Source organism: Mesoplodon bidens, assembly GCF_964165515.1.
Source record: "Mesoplodon bidens genome assembly, chromosome: 15".
NCBI classification, from domain to species: Eukaryota; Metazoa; Chordata; class Mammalia; order Artiodactyla; family Ziphiidae; genus Mesoplodon; species Mesoplodon bidens.
The window spans coordinates 26,556,811-26,582,907 of record NC_138171.1 but is presented as its reverse complement, the minus strand read 5'-3'; the positions used below and the strand labels follow the sequence as shown (position 1 = coordinate 26,582,907).

General features: G+C 60.4%; 1 protein-coding gene across 2 annotated transcripts in view; it reads right to left on the bottom strand.

The window, feature by feature from the left end:
* Positions 1-26,097, bottom strand: part of NOL4L (nucleolar protein 4 like) — a gene marked incomplete at its 5' end in the record, with an annotated part of 130,731 nt that overhangs the window by 7,044 nt on the left and 97,590 nt on the right. For both annotated transcript variants that reach the window (XM_081256553.1, XM_081256554.1), the window contains 6 exons: positions 2,198-2,399; positions 2,839-2,961; positions 3,165-3,356; positions 3,436-3,621; positions 5,996-6,264; positions 22,757-22,898. In XM_081256553.1, coding sequence (XP_081112679.1) covers positions 2,198-2,399; positions 2,839-2,961; positions 3,165-3,356; positions 3,436-3,621; positions 5,996-6,264; positions 22,757-22,898 — 1,114 coding nt within the window. The remainder of the gene's footprint in view (positions 1-2,197; positions 2,400-2,838; positions 2,962-3,164; positions 3,357-3,435; positions 3,622-5,995; positions 6,265-22,756; positions 22,899-26,097) is intronic.

The following is a 26,097-nucleotide window of genomic DNA, read 5'->3' as shown; positions in this document are numbered from 1 at the left end:
TCACAGGATGCCACTGCCCCAGGCAGGAGGTCAGCGAGCAGATCTCGGCCTCCGTGACCTCACCACCCACTTCTAAGGAACCAGGGAGACTAAGGTACAGGGGCAGAGCTAGTGGCCTTTCTTGAAGCCTCTCTGGCAAGTGTGAACAGGGCAGGAGGGCGGCAGGCCTGGCCCTCAAGAGAGGCCGGAGCAGCCCTGGCAGCTGCGGCCCGAGACAGGCCCTGCCGTGTGGTGCCAGGTGGGGGCCTATCACCATCGCCTGCCCCCTGGGAAGGACTCTTCCCATGCGCACCAGGGGGGGCTCTAACTTCCCGCCCCGCACCTGTCTCCAGACACACTCTACCAGGGTCCCCACTCAGCAGGGCTGTCAGATAGTGCTCCTTCCTGGAAGGAAAGCAGCCCGCCTGGGACAGCCATTTCACCCCTGCTGCAGCTGGCCACTCTGGCCTCAGCCTCAGGGATTAGGGCCAGGCAGCCTCTTATTTTAGGTTAAGAGGCATTAGGAAAGGATGAGAAGTTAAGCCCAGGCAGGAATCTTCCAGGGACCCGCACGTACTTCCCGGTGGGGCGGGGGGCAAGGTGAGCGAGGGTGTCTGGGCTTTCTGCCATGGGTAGGGACCAGCCGCCTCCATCGCTGCCCAGGAACAGTAAGGGGTCTCCCGCGGCCAAGGACAAGGGCCTGAGAGGAATTCTCGGGCACGTTCAGCCAAGACCTAGAACCAGAATTCCCTGGCCTGCGGGCGGCACCTTCCTCTAACCTACTCGTCAAGCAGCCACTTGCTGTCACCCCCAGCCTTTCCTCTCGCCTCTGAACGACCCCCAAAGCACACTGCTTCTGCCTCCTGTCCTCCCCATTAAAATCTCACCACAAGGGCAGACAGCACAATTCACAGCCTCCTTTGGTTAAAGCCTATCTGTGGCTCCCGCTGCACACAGAACTAAATCTAGATGCCTGGCTCAAGAGGCCCTGGGATCACCCCTACCTGACCCCGCCAGCTCCCGGAAGCCGCCAGGCTGCCCTCCACCGGGGGAACCCGCTCTTCCCCTGCCGCACCTGCCACCCAGGCCTCAGCGTGAAAGGGCCTGAGGTCCGCACTCAGGGCAGCACCTAGCTCCATGGGGAGGTTTCTATCTTTTGGGGACTGTTTCTCCAATATTGGCCTGTGTTCCGTCTGCATCAGAGTCACCTGGGCAGAGTTACGGGGGCACCTAGGGAATCACCAGCTCCTGGGGTTAGAGTGGGGGGACAGACGGCTAACTACTGCCCCAGGTGACCTAGGTGGGGCCCCACGGTGCAGCAGAAAGGGCTGGGGCCCTGCTCCCAGGTGAAAGAACCTTCATCTCGGGGCTTCCCTGGTGGCGCAGTGGTTAAGAATCCGCCTGCCAATGCAGGGGACACGGGTTCGAGCCCTGGTCCGGGAAGATCCCACATGCCACAGAGCAACTAAGTCCGTGCGCCACAACTACTGAGCCTGCGCTCTAGAGCCGTGAGCCACAACTACTGAGCCCGTGTGCCACAACTACTGAAGCCCGCGCGCCTAGAGCCCGTGCTCTGCAACAAGAGAAGCCACCGCAATGAGAAGCCCGCACACCGCACAGTAATGAAGAGTAGCCCCCACTCGCCGCAACTAGAGAAAGCCTGAGCACAGCAACGAAGACGCAATGCAGCCAAAAATAAATAAAATAAATAATTTTTTTTTAAAAACTAAGAAATGCTTTTAAAAAGAAGAACCTTCATCTCACAGGTGAGGTCCTAAGCGGTGGCCTGGAGAGGGAGGTGACCTGCCTGGGACCAAATCCTGGCTCTGCCATCAACTCTGCAAGACCTGGGCCAGCGACCGTCTCACTGAGACTTGGTCATTTTGGGTGAGACGAGGGTGTGGAGGGGCTCAACTCAGGTGAAGAGCGGCGCCTTGGCTGGGACTCTGCGCACAGTGGCCCGTGGAGGGGGGGTGGGGCAGCGGCAGGGGACCAGGGAGAGGCCCAGCAAGCCTCCGAGGAGGCAAGAAAGGAGTGGAACGCTGTTCCTGTTAACCTTGCCTTCCAAGCTAAGGACTGACTAATATTATGAGATGGGGAGGGTCCCTGTGCCAAGAAGGAGTCACTTTTCCGGCGCCTCTGCTGCTTCCCCACCTGCCCCGCCCCCTTCCCAAGGCGGCTGGTCAGGGAGCCGCAGAGCCTGGTGTCCCGCACTCACCATTACTGTGATTTCCTGTTTGGAGGGAGGCAGGGGGCTGCAGGTTGCTGCCCAAGGCCCCGTAACCACGGTAACTGTAGTTCAGGCCACCGTTGACGTACACAGGGTCCTGGGAGTAGGAGGAGGCTGGCAGTGAGTAGGTGGAGTGGGGGATGGCTGCGGAGTCCCGGGACTGCTGCTTGTCCAGGGCTATGGGCTCGTCCTGCGGAGCGGGAGGGAGGCGCTGGGGAACCACAGGGGCAGCAAGCCCTGACCACGGTCCCTGGACAGGGGTGGGTGGTGGCCCCAGATTTGCCGGGACCCGGCGCGGGACCTGCAGGACTCTGCCTCTCCCCCTGGCTGCCTTGCCCAGGGCCTCCCCCAGCCCCCTATCTGCTCATCTATCTTCAGGGCAGATTTCATCTGTTCCTGCCCGGCTGAAGACACTCTCAGGGCTCGGGATGAAGTCCAGACTCCCTTCCTAGGTCCGCAAGGCCTTTGTGTCTGGGCTCCTCTGACTTACCCCCACCCGCCCCCCTCCCCCCAGCATCTCCATCTCCCATCTGAGGATGCCCTCCCTGCTCCCTCTGCACCCAGGGGCCATGGTAGTATCTGCGAGATGGCTGAGGACACCCTCCCAGTGGCTGGCAGCGAGCAGGCACCTGAGAGGACTGGTAGATCTCCAGGCGCATCCTTTTGGCTGCTTTTCTCGTCTCGCTCTCACAGGCAGCTGCCAGGATGTTTTCTGCCATGGCCGAGGTCAGGTGGGGAGGTGTGGGTCTGGTCTGCAAGCAGAATGGGGATGGAGCCAGTGTTAGGGCGCAGAGACCCTGCCCTAGAGGTGGGCAGGGCAGCACTGGGCTTTGGGCTCCTCTGTGAACCAGGGGCCACAATGCCTGCTTCCAGGGGTATTGGAAGGGCTGTGGGAAAAGTGCCCGGGCGGCCAGGAGGGTGCGGGGAGCCTGGGACTGGTGGGCCTGGGGCTCACCATCTCCATGCCGTTCTTCTTCATGCGCCGGCAGGACTTGAGGTACGTGCGGATGCGCTTGCGGGCCCGCTCCTGGAACTCAGGGAACTGCCGGCTGCAGGACTCGATGATGGCCTGGATCTTCTCCTTGGGCTGCTTGGAGATGGGCACCATGCGGTCCAGGTTCTCGTCCACAAAGAGACGCACGAACATCTGCAGGAGACACAGGCTGTGGGAAGGGCTGGCCCGGCTGAGCCCCCGCCCCAGCCAGCCATCCCGGGCGGGCACTCACGTTGAAGGCCTTGAGGCGCTCAGGGTCCATGCCCTCAGAGTCATTCATCTTGTCATTGTCCTCATGGTCGTCGTGGTCATCGTCATCGTCATCTGCTGTGGGGGCCCGACCCACCGTCAGGTCCTCAGGGCAGCCACTGACCTCGGTTTTGATGGAGTCGTAGCTCCCCGAGCTGTAGGGGGGGGACTGAGAGGGTGGGGGTGGCAGAGGGTCAGGCCGCGGTGAGCGTGCGGGCAGGCGCGGCGAGCACTCCCAGCTGCCACGTGAGCCACGCTGCAAGGCCCTGAGCAAGTCACTTTCCTTCTGCTCCTTTCCCGTGACACGGGGACAGCGATGGTGCCACCCCTCCCTGGGCGGCTGTAGGAAGGACTGCCCACAACCACACATGCAGAGGCCTGGCGCCCTGGAGGAGTTCAGCGGAGGGGATAGTGGTTTACTCGGCAGCAGTGGCCACGTCAGGACGTGCCTCATCGCATGAGGGAAAGGCAAACACAGAAAGGGCTCCTTCCCGCCACCAGCCAGCCTCTCCTGCTTGTGCCAAGATCTGTTCTGGCTTCGGGGTTTTCCTCCCTGCTCCCCAAGGGGCTGCAACCCTGAGCTGACAACCGAGCTGTCACAAAAGCAGTGAGTGTGCTGTCTGTCGGGGATGAGGAACAGATGGGCTGGGAGAGAACCAGCCAAAGAGACAGGCCCATCAGGCAAAAGGGCATCCTCGCAGCTCCCGGGCTGGGCTTCTCCTGTCTGCCGCCACCCCTGGAAGTCACCGTGAGCCCCGATGCAGAGCGTGTGTAGAAAGGGGAGAGGGAACCAGGCACAGCCCACTGGGAACCAGGCACAGCCCCTTGTCCTGCAGTAGAGAAGGGACCCACCTCCTGAGCCCCTCCTGGAACAAGACCCTTCCCCAGCTCTCCTGGGAATGCACTTCCCCACTCTCCTCTCCGCTTTTTCCATCTTCTTCATCCTTTACTGCTCAGTTCCCATCCGGTCTCCTGCCCACTGCCACACGTGCTCTGGGAAGGCTCCCCGAGGACCACTGACATTTGCCTTTTAGAAAGTTTGCGGCTTTGGCGAGTCCTGACTTCACTCAGTGGTACCCTGACTAGCAGTGTCCTGGAGACACGGTCCCTGCCCTCAAGGAGGTGGGCATCTAGTAGGCAGTCAGGCCCAGGAAACAAACAAACAGCCGCAGATCACACCTTGCAACGTGGCCACATAGTGGCCCAGACGGCATACAGCTCTTGCTGACAAATGCATAAAGACAGACACTGATTGGTGCCCTGTCCCATGGTAGCTGCCACCACCAGCCTCCACGTGACCACACCCACTGAGGTCGGCCCTCCCAGGGTCCCTGGCCTCATGCCCATCTCTTGACCCACACATAGACTCTGAAGGGGAAAGGACACCCAGGTCCTCTGGCCTCCCACTGGGCTGTGTCAGACTCGCAACGGAGGGTCAAAGGTGCCTTGGGCAAGTCACATTCCCAGGTGCTCTTTGGCCAATCCTCTGCCAGCGTCAGAGGAGACAGAAGAGCTCTCGGCGGCGCTCATGCTCCCATCTCACTTCCATGGTCCACACATGTGGTCTGAGGCCGCGGTAGCAAACTCAACCCCTCTGGCTCTCTGCCTGCCGAGGCAGCAGCTGTGCCTGCCCCTGGGACCCAGTCAAAGAAGGGAAGACAGTGCTCTGGCCAGTACCTGCCCCGCAGCCTGGGCTCAGACACACAGTGATGACTGGACACCCGTTCATTTGTACAGAACCTTCCCACGAGACACGTCATTGGAAGCCAGCACTGGCACCCACCCCACACCCTCTGCAGAAGAGAAAACAGGCCCTGGGAGGGGAAGGAACCTGTGCAGGGGCCCGTGGCTGCAGCCCAGGAGTGTAGGGCTCTGAGAAGGCACCTCTGGCCCCCCTAGCCCGGGCAGAAGAAGACCCCCCCCCGGGAGAGCTCCCGCCCCCGGTACCACACTGCACTGCTGCAGGAGACCTCAGTGGCCCGGAGATGGTTTTCGGAAGCAACAGGGGAGTGGGAGGGGAGCGCCAAATGGTGGGGCACCTGTCCGCCCGGCATTAGCCTGGTCTATTGAGTTTCACACATCCACATCCCTGGGGCCACAAACAAAGGCCTCACCTTTTTTCTGCACCATCTGTAGAATGGGGACAGGCATGCAGAGTAGCCAGAAAACATGAGGCCTTGGGCCTCTGTGCTGAATGTAGCCCACTTGCTGCTGTTCCTCACAGCAGACTCTGTTTTGGAGGCAGAGAGGGCCAGGCCACACATCACCCACCACGTCCACCACGGCAGAGGCCAACAACCCCACTTCACAGATGGGGATGCAGGCTGAGAGAAGTGAGGGCCTTGCTCGAGGTCAACTGAGCGGTCTCCCATTCCAGAGCCTCCCCAGGACAATGATGGCAGAGCAGCCACGGCTACCACCCTGACTTGGTGTCACAACCCTGGTATGTGTGATTTCACGTCAGCCCCGCACAACCCTGCCGTGTACGGGCTCGGCAGAGGCTCACGGCTCTGGCGGGCCAGCAGTCCCGCAGCCCCACACACCTCGGGGGTGGTCTTCACCCCGTACTTGACGCGGCTCCGCAGTCCATCGGCGTCGGAGGGGTAGGAGGGCGTGCCGAGCGCTGAGCCCTGCGGGAGCTTCTCGCACAGGTTGATGGGCTGATCCTCGGCGGTGGCAGTGAAGTCCACAGGGGCCACGGTGCCGTTGCCATTCATCTCGGGGAAGGTGGGGTCTCCCTGTGTGCTGCTTGACGTGGACGGGTTCAGGGTGGAGGAGCCATTGCCGCTGCCGCTCTCGGAGGAGGAGTCGTCTGAAACGAGAGGCCTGGGTGTGAGGCTCCACCTCAGCACCCGCTGGCCCCTAAGACCCCCCTCCCCCCAGGTACGTGGCCCTGTGCTATTCTCACGAGCATCCCTGGGCAGGAGGTGAGCGCTGCCGTCCCCGCTGGGGGCGCCAAGAGGCTAGCCTTGCCCCAGCCTGAGTTGGGGGCAGGGTCCCTCTGCCAGAAACTGGGGCCATCAGGGGCGGAGCGGCCATGGAGCGTGCCTCCTGCCCTCCACCCCACAAAAGCCATATCCAGCTTGGAGGGCCTGGGAGTGAGTGGCTGCAGCCTCAAGTCTGACCTGCCTGCCGCAGGTCCAGAGGTCCTCGGACACGCCAGGGGCTGCATGGGGCCTAGCCAGTGCCCCCCTCTTCCTCCAGCTCACCACTGCCTTGCCCCTTTACACCCTCTCCCCACAGGACCCCTTCCCCACAGCAGACCCTCGAACTTCTCCAACCTCTGCCTGAGGAAGGATGGCTCCACTGTGACACCCCTGCCCGTTAGTCACTCCCTCCAGCAAGGAGGCCCAGGCCAATCCTGGCAGCCTGTGCAGACAGAGATCTGCCCTTGGTACACGGCCACATGGCACTGAACATCCAGAGCCAGGGCTGCGGGTGCACCCCTGGCACCTCATGGGCCATCCCTGCTTTCCTGAAGTGACAGCCCAACAAAGCTCTGTGGAGGGCGCCCCCTGCTGCAGACAGCGCGGCACTGCTGGGGAATCTAGGAGGACAAACTTTTAACTAGGGGGCTGGACACTTCAGATAAATTCCAGGCCCCTTTTTTCCACACCCTGCCCCAGCCCCCTGCTTGATCAGCTGAGAAGGCAGAGGCCCAAGCTACGCTCAAGCTCCCGGGGTCACTGTCAGGTGAATACCGCGTGGTTCCTGGTGGCGCCCAGGTGCCCAAACGGCTCTGCACCTGGAACCAGAGTGAGTGGGGGAGGGGCGGCCACTGTGAGCCCTGACCGCCTCCCAGGCCACCCCCTCCCCCAGGCCAGGGTCGCGCACGACCCCACCCCCACCCTCCCAGCCGGCAGATTATGAAGATTTAGTTCCTGGTGCTGGGCACTGGGCACGCGCACCTCACCTCCGGAGCGTCCCCATGGTGACCAAGCGGCTCTAGCTCGCCAACCAATCACTGGCCTGCCGGCTGCCCAGGGGCGGGGCCGGGCTGCCCATCAAGCAGCCAGGGCCCAGGGCAGAGGGGGATGGGAAAGGCCTCCGCGCCATGGCACCCCTCCCCCTCGGCTGCCGCAGGTCCCCTGGGCCAGGATGCCCCTCCTTCTCCCCCTCTTCCTCTGGGCAGTCTCTGCTCTCTCCATCCTCCTGCAGGAGAGCTCCAGGCTCTACTCAAGGCCACCCCAAAGATCCCTCCGCCTTGCTCAGCTACATCCCACGGTCCCCAGGCTAGCCGCCCTGCTACCTCTGGAACCTCACCGCCCATCCCCTCCTCCTCAATCACAGACGGGTCTGGTTTTCTTCTGGCAGTGTCTCCAGCGACCAACCTAGATATCTGTGGAATGAGTAGTATTTACTGAGCACCTACTGCGTGCTGACTCTGTCCCAGGCTGAGAAACAAAGTAGTGACTACAACCAAGATGCCAGCCCTCCTGGGGGGACAGATGCACATTACTGAAACACACAGAGAGTGAACGGGCCACCAACTTGCCAAACCACATCCACCCCACCCCCACCCCACCCAGCCTCCTTGGCCGACCTCCCCCTTCAGCACCCCAGCTCCCCTCAGTCACCCCACCCTTTCCCAGCACCAGTCTAATGATCACTCCCCTGTTCCCTAACCTTCCTGCTCCCCACAGCCTGCCCAAGAAGAGTCCACAAGAGTGCCGGGTGTTTTCTTGGTCCCATGATCTCTGCAGCCTCCCCCAGCCCAGGTCCCACTATCCTGGGCCACTTCTGAAGCCTCACACCTCCAGGCCTCTGCTTGGGCTCTGCTGCCTGCCTGCCGTGTTGCTTCCAGCTCAGTAAATGTCAGTCCACCTTCAAGACCTGGCTCAACGCTACCTCCTCAGAGCAGGCCTCCTTCCTCCGCTGTCCCTAGGAAGGAGGTACTCAGAGCCCAAGCCCAGCCTGGTGCCCATCCTTCCGAGGGATACTTCATGCCTCCTTCAGCGGCTCAGGGTCCGTCCTGAGAGCTGCCTACCTCCCCACCAGGGCTGGGCCCGCTGCCAGAGAAGCCCCAGCACCCGGGATTCAGAAGTCTCTGCCAGGGTCAAGGAGCTGGAGGGCAAGGATTGACACCCATCCTGGCCAACTGTCTGAGCTCCCCTGAGCTCTGGCCGGTGCCCATTCTTAGCTCACCTTGCAGGTGTGACTTCACATCCTGGCACCACCCCCAAAAGGCCACTTGCTTGACCTCAGAGGGCCTTGTCTTCCTCCTCTGGAAGGAGGGGTTGCTAGGAGAGTCAATGGGCACCACACCAAGCACAGAGGGAGCCAACTGTCACTACGCTCGGCATGGGCGTCAGGCCGACGGCCTCCTGCAGCATCACACCAGGAACGGGCCCAGAGGTGGCGCCCCGACCGCCTGCCTCCCGGCCAGATTCCCTCCAGGGAGGATGGACCCTCTTGCCCTGTGCATCTCCAGGCATGAGCATGAAGGAGGCTTGGGTGCTGTGAGGACACACGCATGTGTGTGTGGGTGTGGGTGTGGGTGTGTGTGTTCCCAGGGCCCTCCAGCTCAGGAGCCCAGGGTGCTGGCCCAGACTCTTGAGCTGCCAACATCCTCACCCCAGGGCTGTGCACCTCAGGCGCTGGCTCCAATGGTGGCACGGCCCCTCCGAGTAGGCAGATGCCACCTCAGTCTGATAGGGGAAGTGGCTGGGCAGATGACACCCATGAGGCCAGGAGCCCGGACCTCGTGTAGCTATGCATTCCAAGTTTTTAGAAGAAACTGGAAATATGCACCATTATGTAAATATCCAGATTTTTAAATACTGGTGACTGATTTACCTTGTTCACATTTTGAAAAACCTTACTGGACAAACGGACAAACAAAACGTGGTCTATCTATGCAATGAAATACTATTCAGCCATAAAAAGTAATGAAACTCTGATACATGCTATAACACGGATGAACTGTGGAAACATTACACTAAGTGAAATAAGTCAGAAGCAACAGGACGGATATTGAATGAGGACACTTACATGCAATATCTAGAATAGTCATATTCATAGACACTGAAAGCATATGAGGGGACACCAGGGACTGGGGGAGGGTGCAATGGGGAGTTATTGCTTAATGGTTACAGAGTTTCTGCTTAGAGTAATGAAAACTCTGTTTTGGAAATAATGTGTGCTGGTTGCACAACAGTGCCAATGTACTTAACGCTGCCACATTGTACACTTAAAAATGGTTAAATGGCAAATTTTATGTTTTACAAAATTTTTCACCACAAAAAATTCCCCCAAAACAAAACAAAACTCCTTGAGTAGGCCAGGGGGCTCCAGTTTACAAGCGCCATTTGCTGCCACCACATGTATCCAGGGGCCAAGCCTCTCCCACCTCCACTCTGCATCTGGGGTCAGGGAAACCCAGCGACACACACAGAGCCCTCCTCTGGGGCATAGGTGAGTCACAAGTGCCTCCCCCCACTCCCCAACATGCCGCCCTTAACCTGCTCATGGGCTGCCTGCAACCCGGGGTCCACTTCCTGCCGACGAGGGAGATCGTGGGCTTTAGGCAGAATGCAGAGGGGCTGTGTATCCTGGAAGACACCCCTTCACCTCCTTTCAAAATGGGTGCCATGTCAGTAAAATAGGATTTATAAGGTGTAGACAATACCTGGCACAAAGCATAGGTGCTTAAAAAAATACCCGATTCCCTGCCCCCGCCCAGGCCTTCTCACTTCATAATGCACTTGCTTCCCGAGCACGGCTTTTCCAGACTGGACTGTGGGCTTCCAGGGGCCCCTCGGAGCCCAGCTTGGTGCCAAATCTGAGGTGGGCACGGTAAGGGGAGGTGGGAGAGGGACAGGGCCGGGAAGATGCTGTTCCTGCCCTCGTCTCTTCCTTTCTCAAACACTTACTGGGTGTCAGGCCTGTGTGGGGCACTGAGGTGAAAAGATGGGGGTGGTCACTGTCCTGGGGCTCATGCTCTAGGGAGCAAGAAAGCAAACATAAGGTTCTAGAGGACACTGGGCTCTGGAGAGAGCCTTGGAGTTTCTCGCCCCTCCTGTCCCCCCTCCTCCCCCTGCAACCCCTTCTCCTCTGGGAAGCCCTCTGACTGCAGCGCCCATCGAGGCCCCAGTTCTGGACCACCCGCTGAGGATCTCACCCCAGGGAGGGTGGCGCTAGGGTGGGTGCTGGGCAGGCGGGAGGGCGGGAGGCAGGGCAGGCTTTCTGGGAGAAGCCTGGGTTGAAGCCCCCTGACCAAAGCAGGGCAGAGGGCTGCTGAGGCCAAGAAAAGCAGCTGCATCTGTCCGGAGGCCCCGAGGCAGCGGCTGTATCTGTCCAGAGGCCCCCCGAGGCAGTGGTGATGACCTGGCCGCAGTCCACAGACTGAGTTCAAACCTCCGAGCTGAAGCCAAACTCTCCCCAGGCCTGCTGGGCCCTGCTGGCAGCCCCCCACCCCGCTGTCACCCCATCCAGCTGTGTGCCCTGGCCTCTGCCTTTGTTCCCTCTTCTCGGGACACTCCGAGTTCCCTTCCCTCCAGGGCTTTGCTGAAAGGTCACCTTCTCAGTGAGACCTCCCTGCCCCCACTCTGACACGCTGACCCCTTTACCCATTTGTTTCAGAGTGTTTATCATCTTCTTACATATTATGTCTATGGTCTGTGCCCAGCACCCCCGTAAGCTGCCCCAGATCGTTCCTGCCTCTCCAGAAACCACACCCCTTCCTCTGGTGAGGGCACCCCGAGTCTTCCAGGGTGAGCGGGTGCCCCAGGCCCGGCCAGTCAGCACAGCCCACCACAGCGATCGTGATGGGCATGTGACCAAGCTCAACCCATGAAAGTCAGTCCAGGGGCCTTTGCAGAAATGACTGGGGAGAAGTACCCTTCCCTCACCACAGGGGCTGCTGAGCCCACTCAGCAGGGAGGCCCTCACCCCGAAGGCGGGGCTGACAAACTGGCACAGACAAATCCCCCCTAAATCCATCCGTGCCCAAAGCCAAAGAAGGCCCTAGACTTTCTGGTTATAGGAGCCAATGATTTCCTTAACTGTTAAAGCTGGCTGAAGGCAGGTTGCATCACGTGTGCCTAGTTTGGCCTCTGAGTAATCCACGGTCCTGCCCCCGGGAGGGCCCGAGGGAACGGAGCCTCCACTGGCCCTCTCCTCACTGTGGGCCACCCCAACCCCAGGAGAGGCTGGCTGCAGGGCCTGCCCTCCCCCAGCGCCCGGCACAGCCCTGGCCCAGAGACCTGCCTGTCACTGTGTGGGGAAAGAAGGAAGCGGGAGAAACATCCGCATCCCAGGCTGGGGCAAGCCGGGCTCCGATCCATTCCTAGTTCTCTCCTCCTCCCAACCCTCTCCAAAAAAATGTGATTTAAGGGAGTCACGCACGCAAACCCATGTCCGAGGAGCGGGGCCGGGGGAGCAGGTGCGGGGCCTCGCTGTCTCCCGACCTTGGGCATAGCCGGCCTCCCTGGCTCCTCTTATCTGCAGTCTAGGGAGTTGCCGCTGACGCCCTCTTGGGCTCTGACACTTTATGACCCTGTGAAAGAACCCAGCTGGCCCCATGGGCACCAAGGGCCCAGTACACGGAGTGCAGGAGTCGGGCCTTCCGGGGGTGCAGGCCTCCAGGCACGGGACATGGAGCTGGAAGTGACCCTCTTGTCTCCACCTGGTCCTTATCTGTGCAGCCATGCCAGGAGGCCCCTCCAGGGTGGGAACCCCACCCACGGCCGGCCAGCCGGAGCCCCGAACAATGCCAGCAGGACAGGACTGCCCCCAGCCTGTGACTGCAGTGACAGGGACAAGTGCAGTGCGGGGCCACGTGGAAGCGGCAGGAATGCACCCCTCCCGAGCATTTCCACAAAGCCAGGCCTCCCTGGCTCCGGCGAAAGGCAGCTCCCCGGTCTGGGCAGGACACAGAGCCCACCACCTGTGCCCGAATGCCTATGGGCAGGGGAGGACTGCGTGCCCATCTATGCAACGTGGGGCAATGCGCTGCTATTCAAATGGGGGAATTAGTGATGAATGGGGGAAATTGTTCCTCCTTCTGTCCAGTCTCCAGAAGGAGACAAAAACCCCTTTTACCTCGGCAAACAATGCCCTTATGTGGGCGCCAGCGCCCCACAGTCCGCACAAGCCCGGCTCTGTGCGAGCCGCCAATCGCCACACCAGGCTCTGGGGCCACAGCCGGTGGCGCCCTCTCCCAGGGGCGACCCTCGCAGGCTCCCGAGGGCTGGGCAAGAGCGCGAAGGTCCGCCGGCCCTGGGACCACGGGCCAGGCATACGGCCCCACCAGCCCGGAGTGCCCGCTGCAGGCTGCCCGCTGTGGCCAGAGGTGCGGTTGGGCTGCCGCAGGAAGCGCCCCCTCCTCGGCGGGCTTCCAGGCAGGGGAGAGGAGGGGGCGTCAACAATTCACACACACAGGACATGGGCCCGGAGGAGGCGGAGAGGGGAGAGCGCTGGAGCCGCAGCCCTGCCGTGGACCGGCGGCCCCCAGGATGTGGAAGAGCCAGCCCCGCCTCCCCACTGCCACGTGGCTTCGGGCTGCAGTCCGGGGGCCCTGACTCTGCTCTGAATTTGGGGTGCGCGCCTCGCCAGGGCTAGCCTCCGCTCTGACAATGGCCAGTGGCCAGGATGTGTTGACATGATGCATAGTTCCCAGGAGCATCCGGCTCCTGGCAGGCTTACCCTGCTCTTCCTCCCGCAAGAGGGCCCTGAGGTCAAACGGGGGACACCGAGGAGTTGGGTGAGGCGGTGTCACTGGGACCCCACCATCCTGGGCGGTGGGGCCACGCCGAGCATCTGCCCCACAGTCTGCCTTCGGACCCCGCTGCCTGCCTAACTGCCCCTCCTGAGCGCTACCCTGCTCCATCCCTGTGGCTGCAAAGGCCTGGCCCAGCCCCTGCTCCCCATCCCGGCTCCACTCCTGCCCCCAACACCCCCAGCACCTCTATTCTGAAGCATCCACCTTCCTGCCCTTTTATGACTCATTCCTGAAGCTGGTATCAACACCTGAGGCCCTCAGAGCGGCGCTGTCCAACAGAAACGTAATGCAAGCCACCTACGGAATTGTCAGCTTTCTAGTAGCCACATTAAAAAATGTAAAAAACAAAAAACAAGTGGAATGAATTTTAATAAACTACTTTATTTAACCCAATGTATCCAAAATATTATCATTTCAACTAATAATTAATTCCGCGTTAAATCTGAGATACCTTACATCCTTTTTTCATACAAAGTCTTTGAAACTCAGTGTGTATTTTACACGGTACACCTCAATTTGCACACGCCCTTTTCGATAGCGGTCTGTGGCTCCCATGTTAGCGCAGACCCATATTTTTGTGATTTCCCCCTAAAACTGAAATCATTTCACTCAGTGCAGGGACCCTGGGGTCTCAGCCCCTAGAGAGGTGTCCAAGTTGCAGATGAGAGTTGGGGTCTTGGGGCAGGTGGCCTGAGCAGGGCTGGCGGCGGGGCACTGGGGGCAGGCGCCACCTTCGGTGGGGGTGGACACCAAGTATGTGGCAGGCGCCGGGCAGACTCATCGTGCCTGATTTGCACAACCACCCCCCGGAACAGACATCAGGAAGGAACCAGAGGATCCCAGAGAGAAGTCATCGGCTGTCACACAGTGTGAATGGAAGAGCACAGATGAGCCCCAGTGCTGCCTGATTCCCCGAAGCACCCACCCCTCATGCTCTTTCTTCTCTTGGCCTCGACTTGCCCATCTGTACTATGGGACAGCCCCCACCCCTGCCACTGTCCCACTTTCTGCCGGCCCTCCCCAACATATCCTGGCCCAATGTGCCCCGGGGGAAAACACTCCCAATATGGACAGCCTGGGTCTACGTCTTCCCAGGCCCAACAGTCTCCCCGGCCCCACCCTCAAGGCCAAACACAGGCAGTGAGCCCTCAATGCTAATTCAGTGTGCAAATCTCTAGCTGAGATGTCCCCTGCACCCCCTCACCCCAACCCCAAAACAAATGATGTGTTCTGAGAGCAAAGAGAGCCACTTCGGGCAACCATGTGTGAATGATTCATGGGGCAGGGCCCTAGCCCCAGAGCCTGTGTGCTTGTGTGTGGCTTCTGAGGGCCTGGCAGGCCTTCTGCCAGCCAGCCAGGAAGCCTGTCTGGGTTCGGTGCATCCCAGCCCTTAGGTCAGAGTGATCACGCCAGAGTGGCCCCGGTCACTTCCTGGTTCCTGGGAACGTCGCCTGTGGACAGGATCGGGTGGCGATGCCTCTCCGACACACCCCTCCCCCGGCCTCCTCTCCAGCAGAGCAGGCCTGCCTCCACAGAGGGGCAAGAGGCATTTGGGTTTCCACGTGTCCTAGGCTGGGGAGGGGGCCGGGGGGGAGCAGGGCTCTGACATCCCGATGGCTCAGCAGGCCTAGGCGAATCTTCCAGGTGTCGGGGGGATCTCCCTCTCCCTTTCTCAGCAGGTGAACTTTACCTCTAGGGCCCTGGAGCGTGTCCTGCCCTATGCCCCCACCAGGCGTCTGGGGACCTGTGAGGACCTAAGACCCTGGCAGCCTGCACAAGGCCAGGGCTGTGCAGGCCTGGCCTGCTCTGGGGATGAAGGGATCTGTCGGTGCTGTCTCCCAGCCTCCCTTACCCCGCAGCGGCAGGAGGCCAGGACAGCCCAGCATTGTCTGTGCCGCCTGCAGCCCAGCTGATGATGGACACTTTCCTGTGACCCGGGCCTGGTAGGGTGGCTCACGGCCAATCCCCGGAAGGGCTTGGGCCCTAGTTCTGGGGTTGGGGGGTGGGGGCAGGAGGCCGCCGTCGCCACTGCCTCTCTCCATCCGGTGTGGATGTTTGGAGCCTTGAATAGGAGCAAATAGCTACTGCTCTAGAAGGAGGGAGTATGTGACCTGTAGCCAGAAAGTGAGGCCCAGACACAGCTTCCAGTCTCACCTGAGAAAGGTGGAGTCAGGACCAAGATCAGGCGTCGGGGAGAGGAGGCTCAGTTTAAAAGCCCACTGCAGGGGGCTTCCCTGGTGGCGCAGTGGTTGAGAATCTGCCTGCCAATGCAGGGGACACGGGTTCGAGCCCTGGTTTGGGAAGATCCCACCTGCCGCAGAGCAACTAGGCCCGTGAGCCACAATTCCCTGAGCCTGCGCGTCTGAAGCCTGTGCTCCGCAACAAGAGAGGCCGCGATAGTGAGAGGCCCGTGCACCGCGATGAAGAGTGGCCCCCGCTTGCCGCAACTAGAGAAAGCCCTCGCACAGAAACGAAGACCCAACACAGCCCAAAAAAAAAAAAAAAAAAAAAAAAGCCCACTGCAGGAAGCCATCCCAGGGAGGCCACTGTGAAGGGGCCACAGTTCCCCCCACCATGTGACAGTGACCAGGGAGGATGCCCAACAACGAGGGCTGGGTCCACAGTGAGCAGGCTGCAGCAGGCTGTGAAGCCTTGGGGCCCTGGCTGGGGAGACAGCTGCTCCAACCACAGGGGTGGGCCCGTGGGAGGGTGGGTACCATGCGCACAGAACACGAGAGTGGCCGAGGCTCAGGGGTAACGCGGGCGGCGTCTCCGAGCCTGCCTGGCCCGGCCCCAACCCCACGCGCAGTACAGCCTCTTGCCTCTTCCCCTGCACAGGAAGCTTCCACCCCCGGCCAGGAACACTCCCGTGGCATCCTCAGTGCCCGGCACAGTGGCCAGGACACAGGAGCTAAGCTGCTGCCCTGGCGCCTTCTCCTTGGACAGAAGAGCTAACTTGCAGCTGCCCGTGGGGCTGCCCATCAGTGAGGGAGCCTGGGACGGGTCTGGGGTTTGCAGATCGGAGAGAAGGATCCTGGGAGACGTAAGGTCCCCCAACAGGCCCTGGCACGTGTGGGCGGTGAGTGGGACAGGAACTCAGGAGATGCTAGAGCAAGCTGTGGGTGCCCAAGCCGCGAGCTTGTAAAGAAAGCCGTGGTCAGAACCCCACAGGGCGCAGTGGGCAGAAGGGATCAAGGAAGACCTGGATGGATGAGGAGACAGGACTGGACCACGTGGGGCAGTGAAGGGTCGGGTGGATGGGGTAAAGTGAGGCGGACTCCTGACCCACCTACAGCCCCCTCAGCCTGTGAGTGCCAGTTGGCCACGGACCCCAGCCTCCGGCTCTTCAGCAGAGCCTCCTGCAGCTGCCTGGCCACCTGAGAGGAAACGATCCCATCTCCGTTCACCCAGCCTTCCCTGTCCACACACCGTCCAGTCCTCACCCCGCCATCCAGTGACGGGGAGGGACTGGCCCCAGGCCACACAGCAGACAGGCAGCAGAGGCAGAATCTAGCCTGGGCTGGCTCACCGTGGCTGGGGTTAGGGCATACTCCCCCTGCAGACCCACCCTCCGTGGAGACCAGGGAGAGAGGCCCAGGTGGGTGAGGACAGGGGAGGCGGCACTGCTGTAAATACCTAGCCCTGGGCAAGCAAGTCACACACCTGCTCCCCAGGTGACCGCCCCTGCTGCTGCCCAGTTTGCGTGTCTGGGTAGTGGAGCGCCACACCCAAGGGCAGCAAGAGCCAGGAGGCAGGAAGCCTTGGTCTTCTCACAAAGGGCTCCTGAGACACACCAGGATTAATGGCTGCAGTCACGCAGGCCACGCTACAGACAGCAGCCAGGGATCAGAGGTGAACAACTTGCTTAAGACCGCACTGCAGGACCAGGGCAGGCCAGGACCTGCTTGGGAGAGCCACGGCAAGGTGCCAGGGGCTGCCGGCAGGGGGCCGTGTCCGGGAGAGACCCTGGGCCCACAGAGGTGGCTTCACCTCTCTCCTTCCTCCTGGATCCCTTGCATGCCAGCCCCTCGCCTGGCCTGGGCCCTCTCTCCTGGCTGAAGCTTGGGGCCACAAGGAGCTTCTGGAGACATGTGACCCAGGAAATCCCCAACCCTGGCATGCAGCATCTTCCTCCCTTCCCAGCCTCCTCCTGATGTGCTGCCCAAGCTTCCCAGGCTGTTGAACACCTGCCTTCGACATCACAACGCAGCCTCCTCCGAGAGGCTTCCACTGGTCTCCCGTCTCTGCCACTAGCTTCTCAAGAGCCGTTTGCTGGGCACCTGCTCTGAGCTGAGGGCTGGGGATAAAGCCCAGAAGAGGACACTCGGCCCTGAGGCTGCTCCGTGCCGCACTGTTTGTGACAACAGAAAAGGGGGGCTGGGATGTCCTTCCCCATGAGTGGCCCAAACGTAGGCTCTGGAGTCTGAGACACCCTTGTGGCCACTTGGAGTCTGGGCAAGTTACCTCTCCCTCTGCAGGTCAGGCCTAGTCACAGCTCTGAGCTCACAGGGTCACAGCCAACATGCCACCAGCGCAGAGCTGAGCAAACAGTGGGCTCAGGAATGGGACCTCCAGTCACTGGGATGACCAGACAACCTTGAAAGATGCCATATCAGCGATGGGGAGAGACGAGACACCATGTGGAAAAAAACGTGGGTCCAACACTACATGATCCCTCCCCCCACCTTTTTATTTTTTTTAAAGGAAATGACTTCGATTATATACACAGAAAAGACTAAGAAAAATAGCACTGGTAACATTGGTAACTTTGTCATTTTTTGTTTTGCTCCTGTTTTTTTTCTGTTTTCTACAATGAATGTAATACTTGTGAAATAAGGTAAAAAATAAGATACGTTTCTTCAAAGACACATCTCCTGCCCTCAGAGAGCTTACAACCTGGCGGGGATCCCACGTTCTGCGTGCCTGTCCCTCTCCTGCAGGTTCCTTGAAGGGGCGAGGGGTTATCAGCCTCCCAGGCCACAGGGCTTGATATTCATGTGACAAAACTGGTGAAGAGCCCTGAAAGAACCAAAGGCTTAAGCCAGGACCCTCAGAGCCTTGGTCCAGCCTCAAGACTTGGTGATGGCCACTGGAGGAGAGACTCCAGACGTCCAGTCTGCAGGCAGAAAGCGCCGGCACCATGTCCCTGGAGGGAGGGAAGCTCCGAGGTCCAGTGGGTCCCAGAAGCCCAAGGCTGGAGGAGCCTCTCACTGAGAGGCACAAACAAGAGGCCCCCCAGATGCGCCACAGCTCCTGCCCAGCAAATGCCAATGACCCTGCAGGAAGACAGAAGCAGGACCCTCGGTTCTGCCCTGGCGGTGACTTCCTGTCTGCCCGGAAGGTGAGTAATGTCCACTCCCCACCCCCCGCACCCCTTCTGGAGGCCAGGCCTCACATTTTCCGCTCAGGAAGAGGCAGAGTAAGAGGCCTGGTGAAGCCCATAGAGGGGAAATGGAAGGAGAGGGCCCTGGCCTGGCCACGCATCTGACATCCAGCAGCCTGCTGGCTCACCTGCCCGGCCTGGGCCCTCTTTCACTTATTCATTTAACAGACACTCCCCCTCACTTGCTCTGTGCCAGGTGCTATGCTAGGCACCAGGGAACTGGCTCTCAGGGTGCTTAGTCGGTATCTGGGGAAGAGACGGTCATCAAACAGATAATCCCACTGACGGGGCATAACTACAGATGGATGTGCCGTTTGGTCCTAAGTCAATGCCAGACCACCGTGTCTCTGGACAGAGTCTCAACAGTTGGCTTCTTCCAACTGTCCTCCTCTCCACCCCCAAAATGCAGCTCCTGGGTGTTTTTCCAGGCACCTATGATGAGACGAGGGCTCTGTGTGGACTCAAAAGAAGGCCCAAAGCCTCCGCTGGGGCTTAGTGGCGGGTCTGGAGGGGACCTGGCTGTACGTGAACTGCAGGCGGTGGTGGGAACAGCCTGGATCACTCAGCCCTGGATCACGACTCAGAGAAGGTAGTGCTCTGAGTTTGGGGGAGAGGGCAGTCTCCTCTGGTTCCCAGGCTCCCGTGCCCACTTTCTGGGGAACCTCACACACGACCTCGACGCCTGCCAAAGAGGACAGAGGAGGGGAGCAGCCTTGGCAACCACCCCTCCCGACTCTGGCCAGATCACCCAAGTTCTCTCACTGATCAACAGTTCCCTCCCCTGAGACGGGACAAGAGCCCTGTGCTCACCCACAGCAGCTCCAGCCGCCAATGAGGAAGCACCATGGGGTTCCCTGGCCAAAGCACCCGATGCTGTGATTTCAAGAAGCCAGGAACGGGGGCTTCCCTGGTGGCGCAGTGGTTGAGAGTCCGTCTGCCGATGCAGGGGACACGGGTTCGTGCCCCAGTCCAGGAAGATCCCACATGCCGCGGAGCGGCTGGGCCCGTGAGCCATGGCCGCTGAGCCTGCGCGTCCGGAGCCTGTGCTCCGCAACGTGAGAGGCCACAGCAGTGAGAGGCCCGTCTATCGCCAAAAAAAAAAAAAAGAAGCCAGGAACGGGACCCGTGAAAGAGACCTGTGAAGTGAGGCCTCGCAGGCAGTGGCAGAAGCTCAGCGACAAAAGCACAGCCGTGTTTGTGTGGTGGCGAGCACACTCCCACAGCTGCTGAATCTCAGACAAGCTCCCAGGAGTGAGAACTGGCCTGATTCATTCCTGGTCTCAGCCATGGGACCTGCCCTGCCAAGGCCCAGCCCTTATCTGCCTTTGCTAAAATTTGAAAAAGGGGGAGGAGGAGGTGTTGGAGGAAGAGGAGGGCCCCAACACATCCACCAACAGGTGTGAATCTGTGCAAACTGCCTGGTTTCTTGAAATGCTCTGGCTGTATCCCTGACCAGCAGGGGTGGGATGATGCTCCCTGGCACGGCCTTGGGAGTCCCCACACTTTCTGGCTAAAGGAAAAGACCCAGGTGCTCAGACTGGGGGGTATCCTCAGGAACAAAGAACCCGACTTGGCGGGGGCAGACCTCTATCCCCTCTGGATGGTGTGCTCGGGGGTAGGTCTCAATAAATGTTTGTTCCTTTATTCATTCAGGCAACAAACATTCAGCAGGCCCCTATGACGTGCCAGGCATGCAGCCAGAGTCACCGGGGACAGAGCAGAGAGCAAGATCCACGTGGTCTGCCCCTTGCAGAGCTCACAGTGGGGGCCTCAGACCAAGGACCCCAGGTGGAGGACCGAGGGCCAGAGACCGAGCACCAAGCCATGCTGGGGGTCGGAGGCGTTGGGGAAGCTTCTGGATGAAGGCACATGAGCAGGGAGTGGAGACCACGGAGGGCTGTGCCTGGGTGCACACAGAGCCCCTGCTTGGCCTGTCCCTGCCCAGCCCTTCTTTAACGACAGGGGACATGAGAACACCCTGAAGCCCCCAACGGTCTGCCACCGATTCACTGATGGGAGCGGGATCTCAGCTCATGTCTACACTGCAGGCACCTTCAGAGGGAGGGCTGGAGGGCTGGCCAAGGACTCCAGGCCGGGTCTGCGCCCAGCTTTGGGAGCCCACTGGTCTGGACAGACACGGGAGTCACCACCAGATCTAGGACCAGAAGGGCAGCAGAGACCAAGCCAGCCGGTCTCTCAAAGCCTGCGACCCCCTGCACTGGGTCTGGGTCGGCCTCTGGCCAGCACATCAACCCACAGCCTCCAGACACAGCCTCTGATGAAATAATTAAATTGATGGTATCGTGGTCAACACCATCCTCCCTGTCTCCAGCTCTGGCTGCCTGCCCTCATAAACACCCTCGTCCTGTCAGCGGGCCAGCCTGCCCTGGCCCCAGCACCCAGTCAGGAGGGACCTGGGCGGCTGGAGGGGTGGGGGACACGTGTGACGACACACACCCGGGTTGGCGCCCCCACCTGGCTCCTGCGGGACCGGCTGCGGGACACACTGACCCCATTAGCCTCCGTGGCTGAGGAAGCCCTGTAAAACCCCACAGAAACACTCCCTTCTGCTACCTGATCCTGGAGGCCCCCCAAATCACCACATCTCCCTGGAAAGTGTCTCTGACAGAGCTGAGACACCCCCCCACCCCGCCCCCCACCAAAGGGTGGTTGTAAGCAACAATAACATGAGTTTTTTGAGAATGAGTTGGGGGACTATGGCCCCCATTCAGTCCTACTACTCTGGGGTTTTTAAAAATAAATGCTCTGGATCCTTCCTGGGAAGGTGTAACCGACAGCCTTGGGCTGAGCTTTGCTGGTGTGGCCCTTGGTGTGACCTTTGGCTGTGGCCCTCAATCAGCTCAGATGAGGCGGGAGGTCAGCTGCTGGACACGTCCGGGCCCCAGAGCCCCCCGACAGCATGTGCTGCCCCCGCCCCGCTCCCCACCCGCGGGAACGCTGGAGCTGGAAGGCGGTATCGGTCTGGGAGGCTCGCAGCACGAGGGGGTCGTGCTGACCTCATGCGGCGTCAAGGGACAAAAGCCTTTTCTTTCCCAGCAGCCTCGAACCCCACTCCTCACAGAACCACACCCTGGGCTCCCCAGCCCCAGGCGCAGCCACCCCAGCGGCCTCCTCTGGGCTGGGTCTCCTCCCAGACAAAGCCGGATTCAGGCCTGGGAGGGCTGTGGGGAGGCAGGCACGCGGGTTCCGCCATGGAGACGAACTTTGACCCAAACTGCAAGGCTCCTACCCCTTATTTACTCTTTAAGGCTAACCCGTTTCACAGAGTTAACATTACACCCCTTTTTAACCCTGCACCTCCCACCCACATTCCAGGCCCCAACCTTCGACCCCTCCTAATTGCAGCTCTACACCCCAGTTCTCTCCAGCTCATCCCCCACCCCCAAGCACCTCCTCTGGGAGAGCAGAGGACGCTGTGACTACAGGTGCCACCCCATGCCCACAACTGCATCTAACTGAGGCAGGCACCGGAGTCCCAGAGACCAGCCCCGGGGCTCAGCGTGGGAGCGCCAGAGTGGACCTCTGGGGTTTGACTCTGACCCCAGCGCTCCCACCCCAAGAAAGGAGGCTGTGTTCCAAAGGAGGCAAGAGAAGGCTGGCTGGCAGGCCCTGGCGGGTGACGGGGGCCAGGGTCAGGGCAGAGTCTGGACAGCTCCCCACCAGACCACCTCTCAACCCAAGGGGCTGGGCACACACGTGGACAAGCGCACTGCCTGCTTGTCACCAGGAGAAAGGCAGGGACCCTGGTCCTGTAGCCTCCCATCCAGGCCACAGAAGCCCAGCTCTTGTTTTCGTTACTGGGCAGCTGGACTGCTCCGGGTCAGGCACGCTGTTAACCTTCCCAGACCTGAACTGTGATAACTTCGAAATCCATATCCCACCAGCCCGTGAGCATCAGAGCGAACAGGCAGGACACCATCAGGCTGCCAATCCCCGAAGAGCTCTGAGCCCTTCACCTTTGGGAGGAACAACTGTTCTCCCCGGAACTAGGGGCTGGGGCAGTGGGGCCTGTGGAGACGCTGAGAACACCAGGGGCAGCTGTCAGCCTGGGCCCAGCCGCCCCCAGAGGCTCCAGCCCAGATTCTACCCCTGCCCCCCCTACCCCCACCCCCAGGGATTCCTAGGACCCTGCAGGCGGGGACACAGCCCCTCCCCCACCAGCCACAAAGGGACACTCACCGTCCTCTTGGCTGTGGAGGTTCTGCGGGCTCCGCATCCTCTCCTCCTGGCTGGGACTCAGGCTGGAGGCCAGGTGTGGGTCAGCTGACATCCATGTGGAGTCGTTCATATCAAAATCTTCACTGCTCACAGAAGTTTCATCCTGATCAGGGACAAAGAAGGTGGGCGTTCAACAGGGACGGGCTCTCTGCAGCCCCTCGGCAGCATTCTGGGTGAACCCCAGGGCCCGTGGGCGTTTGGAGGTGCCCCCAAAGGCCGTAGGGCGCCCCCAAACCTTGCAGTGGGGGCTGGGTTGCTCCCGCTACCCTCCCATGGAAGTGGCTCGGGCTCTGGTTCCTGTCGGAAGCCGGGGCTGAGGGCCGGCGCTGTCTGTAATTGAAGACAATTACGAGGTTTCGCATCCTGTAGGGGCGGATCGCAGGGCCTGGCTCTTACCCCTGTGAGCCAAGGCTGAAGCAAATGCTGTAAACAAGGGCCACTGCTCCCCACTCCCTGCCCACAGCCCGGGGACGAGGGCTCACTCCACGCAGGGCCAGGCGAGCAGAAGTGGGCAGCAGGACACGCCGGGCACCACCGAGGCCAGGCTGATCGCGCCCACCACGCCTGCTTCCCGACTCCCGTGGAGCATGCATGGAATTCCTTTCTCCCACTCCCCCAGCCCAGAGGACATTTCTGTCTTCCTCCTTCCTAACCTTTGCTGTGCTTCAAAGATATGCTCTTGGGCGGCTTCCAGAGCTGAAAAGCCCAGCCCCAGAAGTATAGAGAAGGAAGGGGGTGGGGCAGGCGAGGGTTTGGAGCAGACCGCAAAGGGGGTTCGGCTCAAGGGCCTGGGGGGCCGCCAGGGCCTTCCAAACAGCCGGAGGGCCTGCTGGAGAGGACCACGCCTGCCTCCTCTCCCCTCGCTGGCTTCAGTGAGCCCTTGGCCAGTCATCCGGGAACCCCCAGGGCGGGGCCCCTTCAACCCAGCCCTCCAGTGGGAAGGGACCCCACCTCCTCCTGGTCCAGCCTCTTTCAGGGGCAGCAAGCAACTGTGTTTGGGAGCTGGCTGTAAAACGCAAGAAAGATGACCCAGCAGCTCCCACACCCTGGAGCTCCGGCTTTGCCCCTTCCCCTCCCCCAGCAAGATACAATGGCCTCTGTGGGCCCCCAGTAAGGACCTCTGGCACAGCACTACCCCCCAAAGGCCTCCCTCCAGGGGCCCCTCACAGAGGTCTCTTTTACAGCGAGCAAACACACTGGTTTGAACTTTCTTCTGCTGCTGTCCGAGGCAGACACATCTGCTCTCCAAGTGCTAGGGAACCAGCGTGGATTATCCTCACTCCCTCCCCCCACCAGCCGGGCTGGCAGGGAGTTTCCTGGAATTTACAGCTTCTGTGCAGCACGAGTGTGCACCCTCTGCGGCTGAATCAGGAGGACTCAAGCCGGGCCAGAACGCCAGCTCCGCCCAGCTCAGGGGTCCCCACGCAGCACGCCCAGAGCCTCAGGGAACGGAGACCACATGTGCTCTGGTGCCCTCTCCCCACACACGCACGCACGCACTCTGCTTCTCTCCCACAGGCCGCCCTGCTCCTCATACACAAGCACGCTCACTCACACACACACTCACATTGTGTTCTCACACCCGGAGGGAGAGACACACGTTCAAAAGGTTCTCTCTGCACAAAGGGCAACACGACTCTCCCTACGCTAACAGGACAGGACCCAGAGTGAGGGGTGGCGGGCAGGTGGGGAGAAGGACCCTTGGAGGGGTAGGGCCATACACGTTCTGGGAGCCAGGAACTGGGCCATCCTCGCCTGGGGCCCTGGCTCCTTCCTGGCTGCCCAGGGGTCACTGTGCTCAGGGTATGACCTGAAGTCCCTGCTGAAGCAGGAAGGCCCTCTCCTGGCTCCTGGGTATTGTCGAAACACTCACGGTTTAAAGGACCAAGTATTCTGTTCACAGCTGGGAGTAACACCTATTCAAAATGCTCCGTCCATTTACTCAACAAGTTTTTACTGAACACCTACTGTGTACCCAACACCTTTCTAGATGCTGGAAAATTCAGCTGTGGACAACTCCTGGCCTTCCTGGTGCTCACTGTCCAGTGGGGGAGATGGACAATCAGCAGAAAAACTCATGATATCAGGGGCGATGAGGGCTACAAAATAAAGTAGAATAAGAGGGGAGAGGGACCTGCAGGATTGTGTTTGCCAGGGTGGCCAAGAAGAGCCTCACTGGTCAGGGGCCAATCAGAGCAGAGGCCTGCAGAAGTGAGGGAGGCTGCTGGGGGGGCGGGGGGGTCCACGTGGGGAGTGCACCACGCACCGGCACGTGCTGGTGGGTTCCAGCAAGCAGCCCGGAGGCCACGGTGGCCAGGGGATGGGTGAGCGGTGGGCAGTGGAGCCATACGGGGGAGCCATAAGGGGCACTTAATCTTGGGCAACCATCTTCAGCTCAGAGAAAGGAGTGTTCCACTAAACACACAGGTTCTCACTGAGAAACAAGAAAAAGTCAGAACTGCTGGGTGCAGCGCTGAAGGCTCCCACATTCTAGCCCCACTTGGCAAGCGTTTAAAACAGCAGCAACAGAAGCCAATGTTTATCAGGTGCCGAGTGTACCACAGGCCCACTGCGTAGGTGTAGTTCAGCCCCATTCTACAGATGAGGAAGCTGAGGCCCCAAGGGGGTGAAGGCACCTGCCCAAGGTCACGAGCTAACAAGTGGCAGAGCCACAGGTGGGCAGTCCTGAAGGCCCAGATGCACCCTCCTTCCTGCCCCTCACCTGGAACGCTGCACTGCCTCGGTGCCCCACAACCCGAACTCCAAACGCACGTCCGTCCCACTGGCTCCATCAACTCCAGCTCAGTCTCCATCGTTCCTTTCCTTACACCCTCTGCCTTCCTGTACCATCAGCCCTGGCACTTAGGCAGGCACAGAACTCAGCTGCAGCAGGCAGCACAGTGGCTCTCTGCCCTCTCTTTCCCCAAGAAAACCTTAAGTCCTCCCAAGAGCGGGGACCAGGCTCTATGCTCTCTGGACAAGGCCAGCGAGACCAGTCAAATTGGCTGAACTGCCTGGCATGATACTGGTGTTTAATGAGGACGCGGCAACGGTTTGACAATCAGGGACTTGGACCCACTGAACACAGTTCCTGAATGGAGACCATATGAAACCTGGACCCTGGCTGCTGCCATGCAGCATCCCCCTCCTGCAGCTGCCAGGCGCCCCCATGCAGAGCCTCAGGTTTCTCTGGCTCAGATCACTTAACTATCCACCAAAATGGCCCCCCCTCCACTTCTCCCTGCCCTGACAGGTCAAACTGGGCAGAGGTGGGCTGAATTTTACATTGAGTTACAATCACC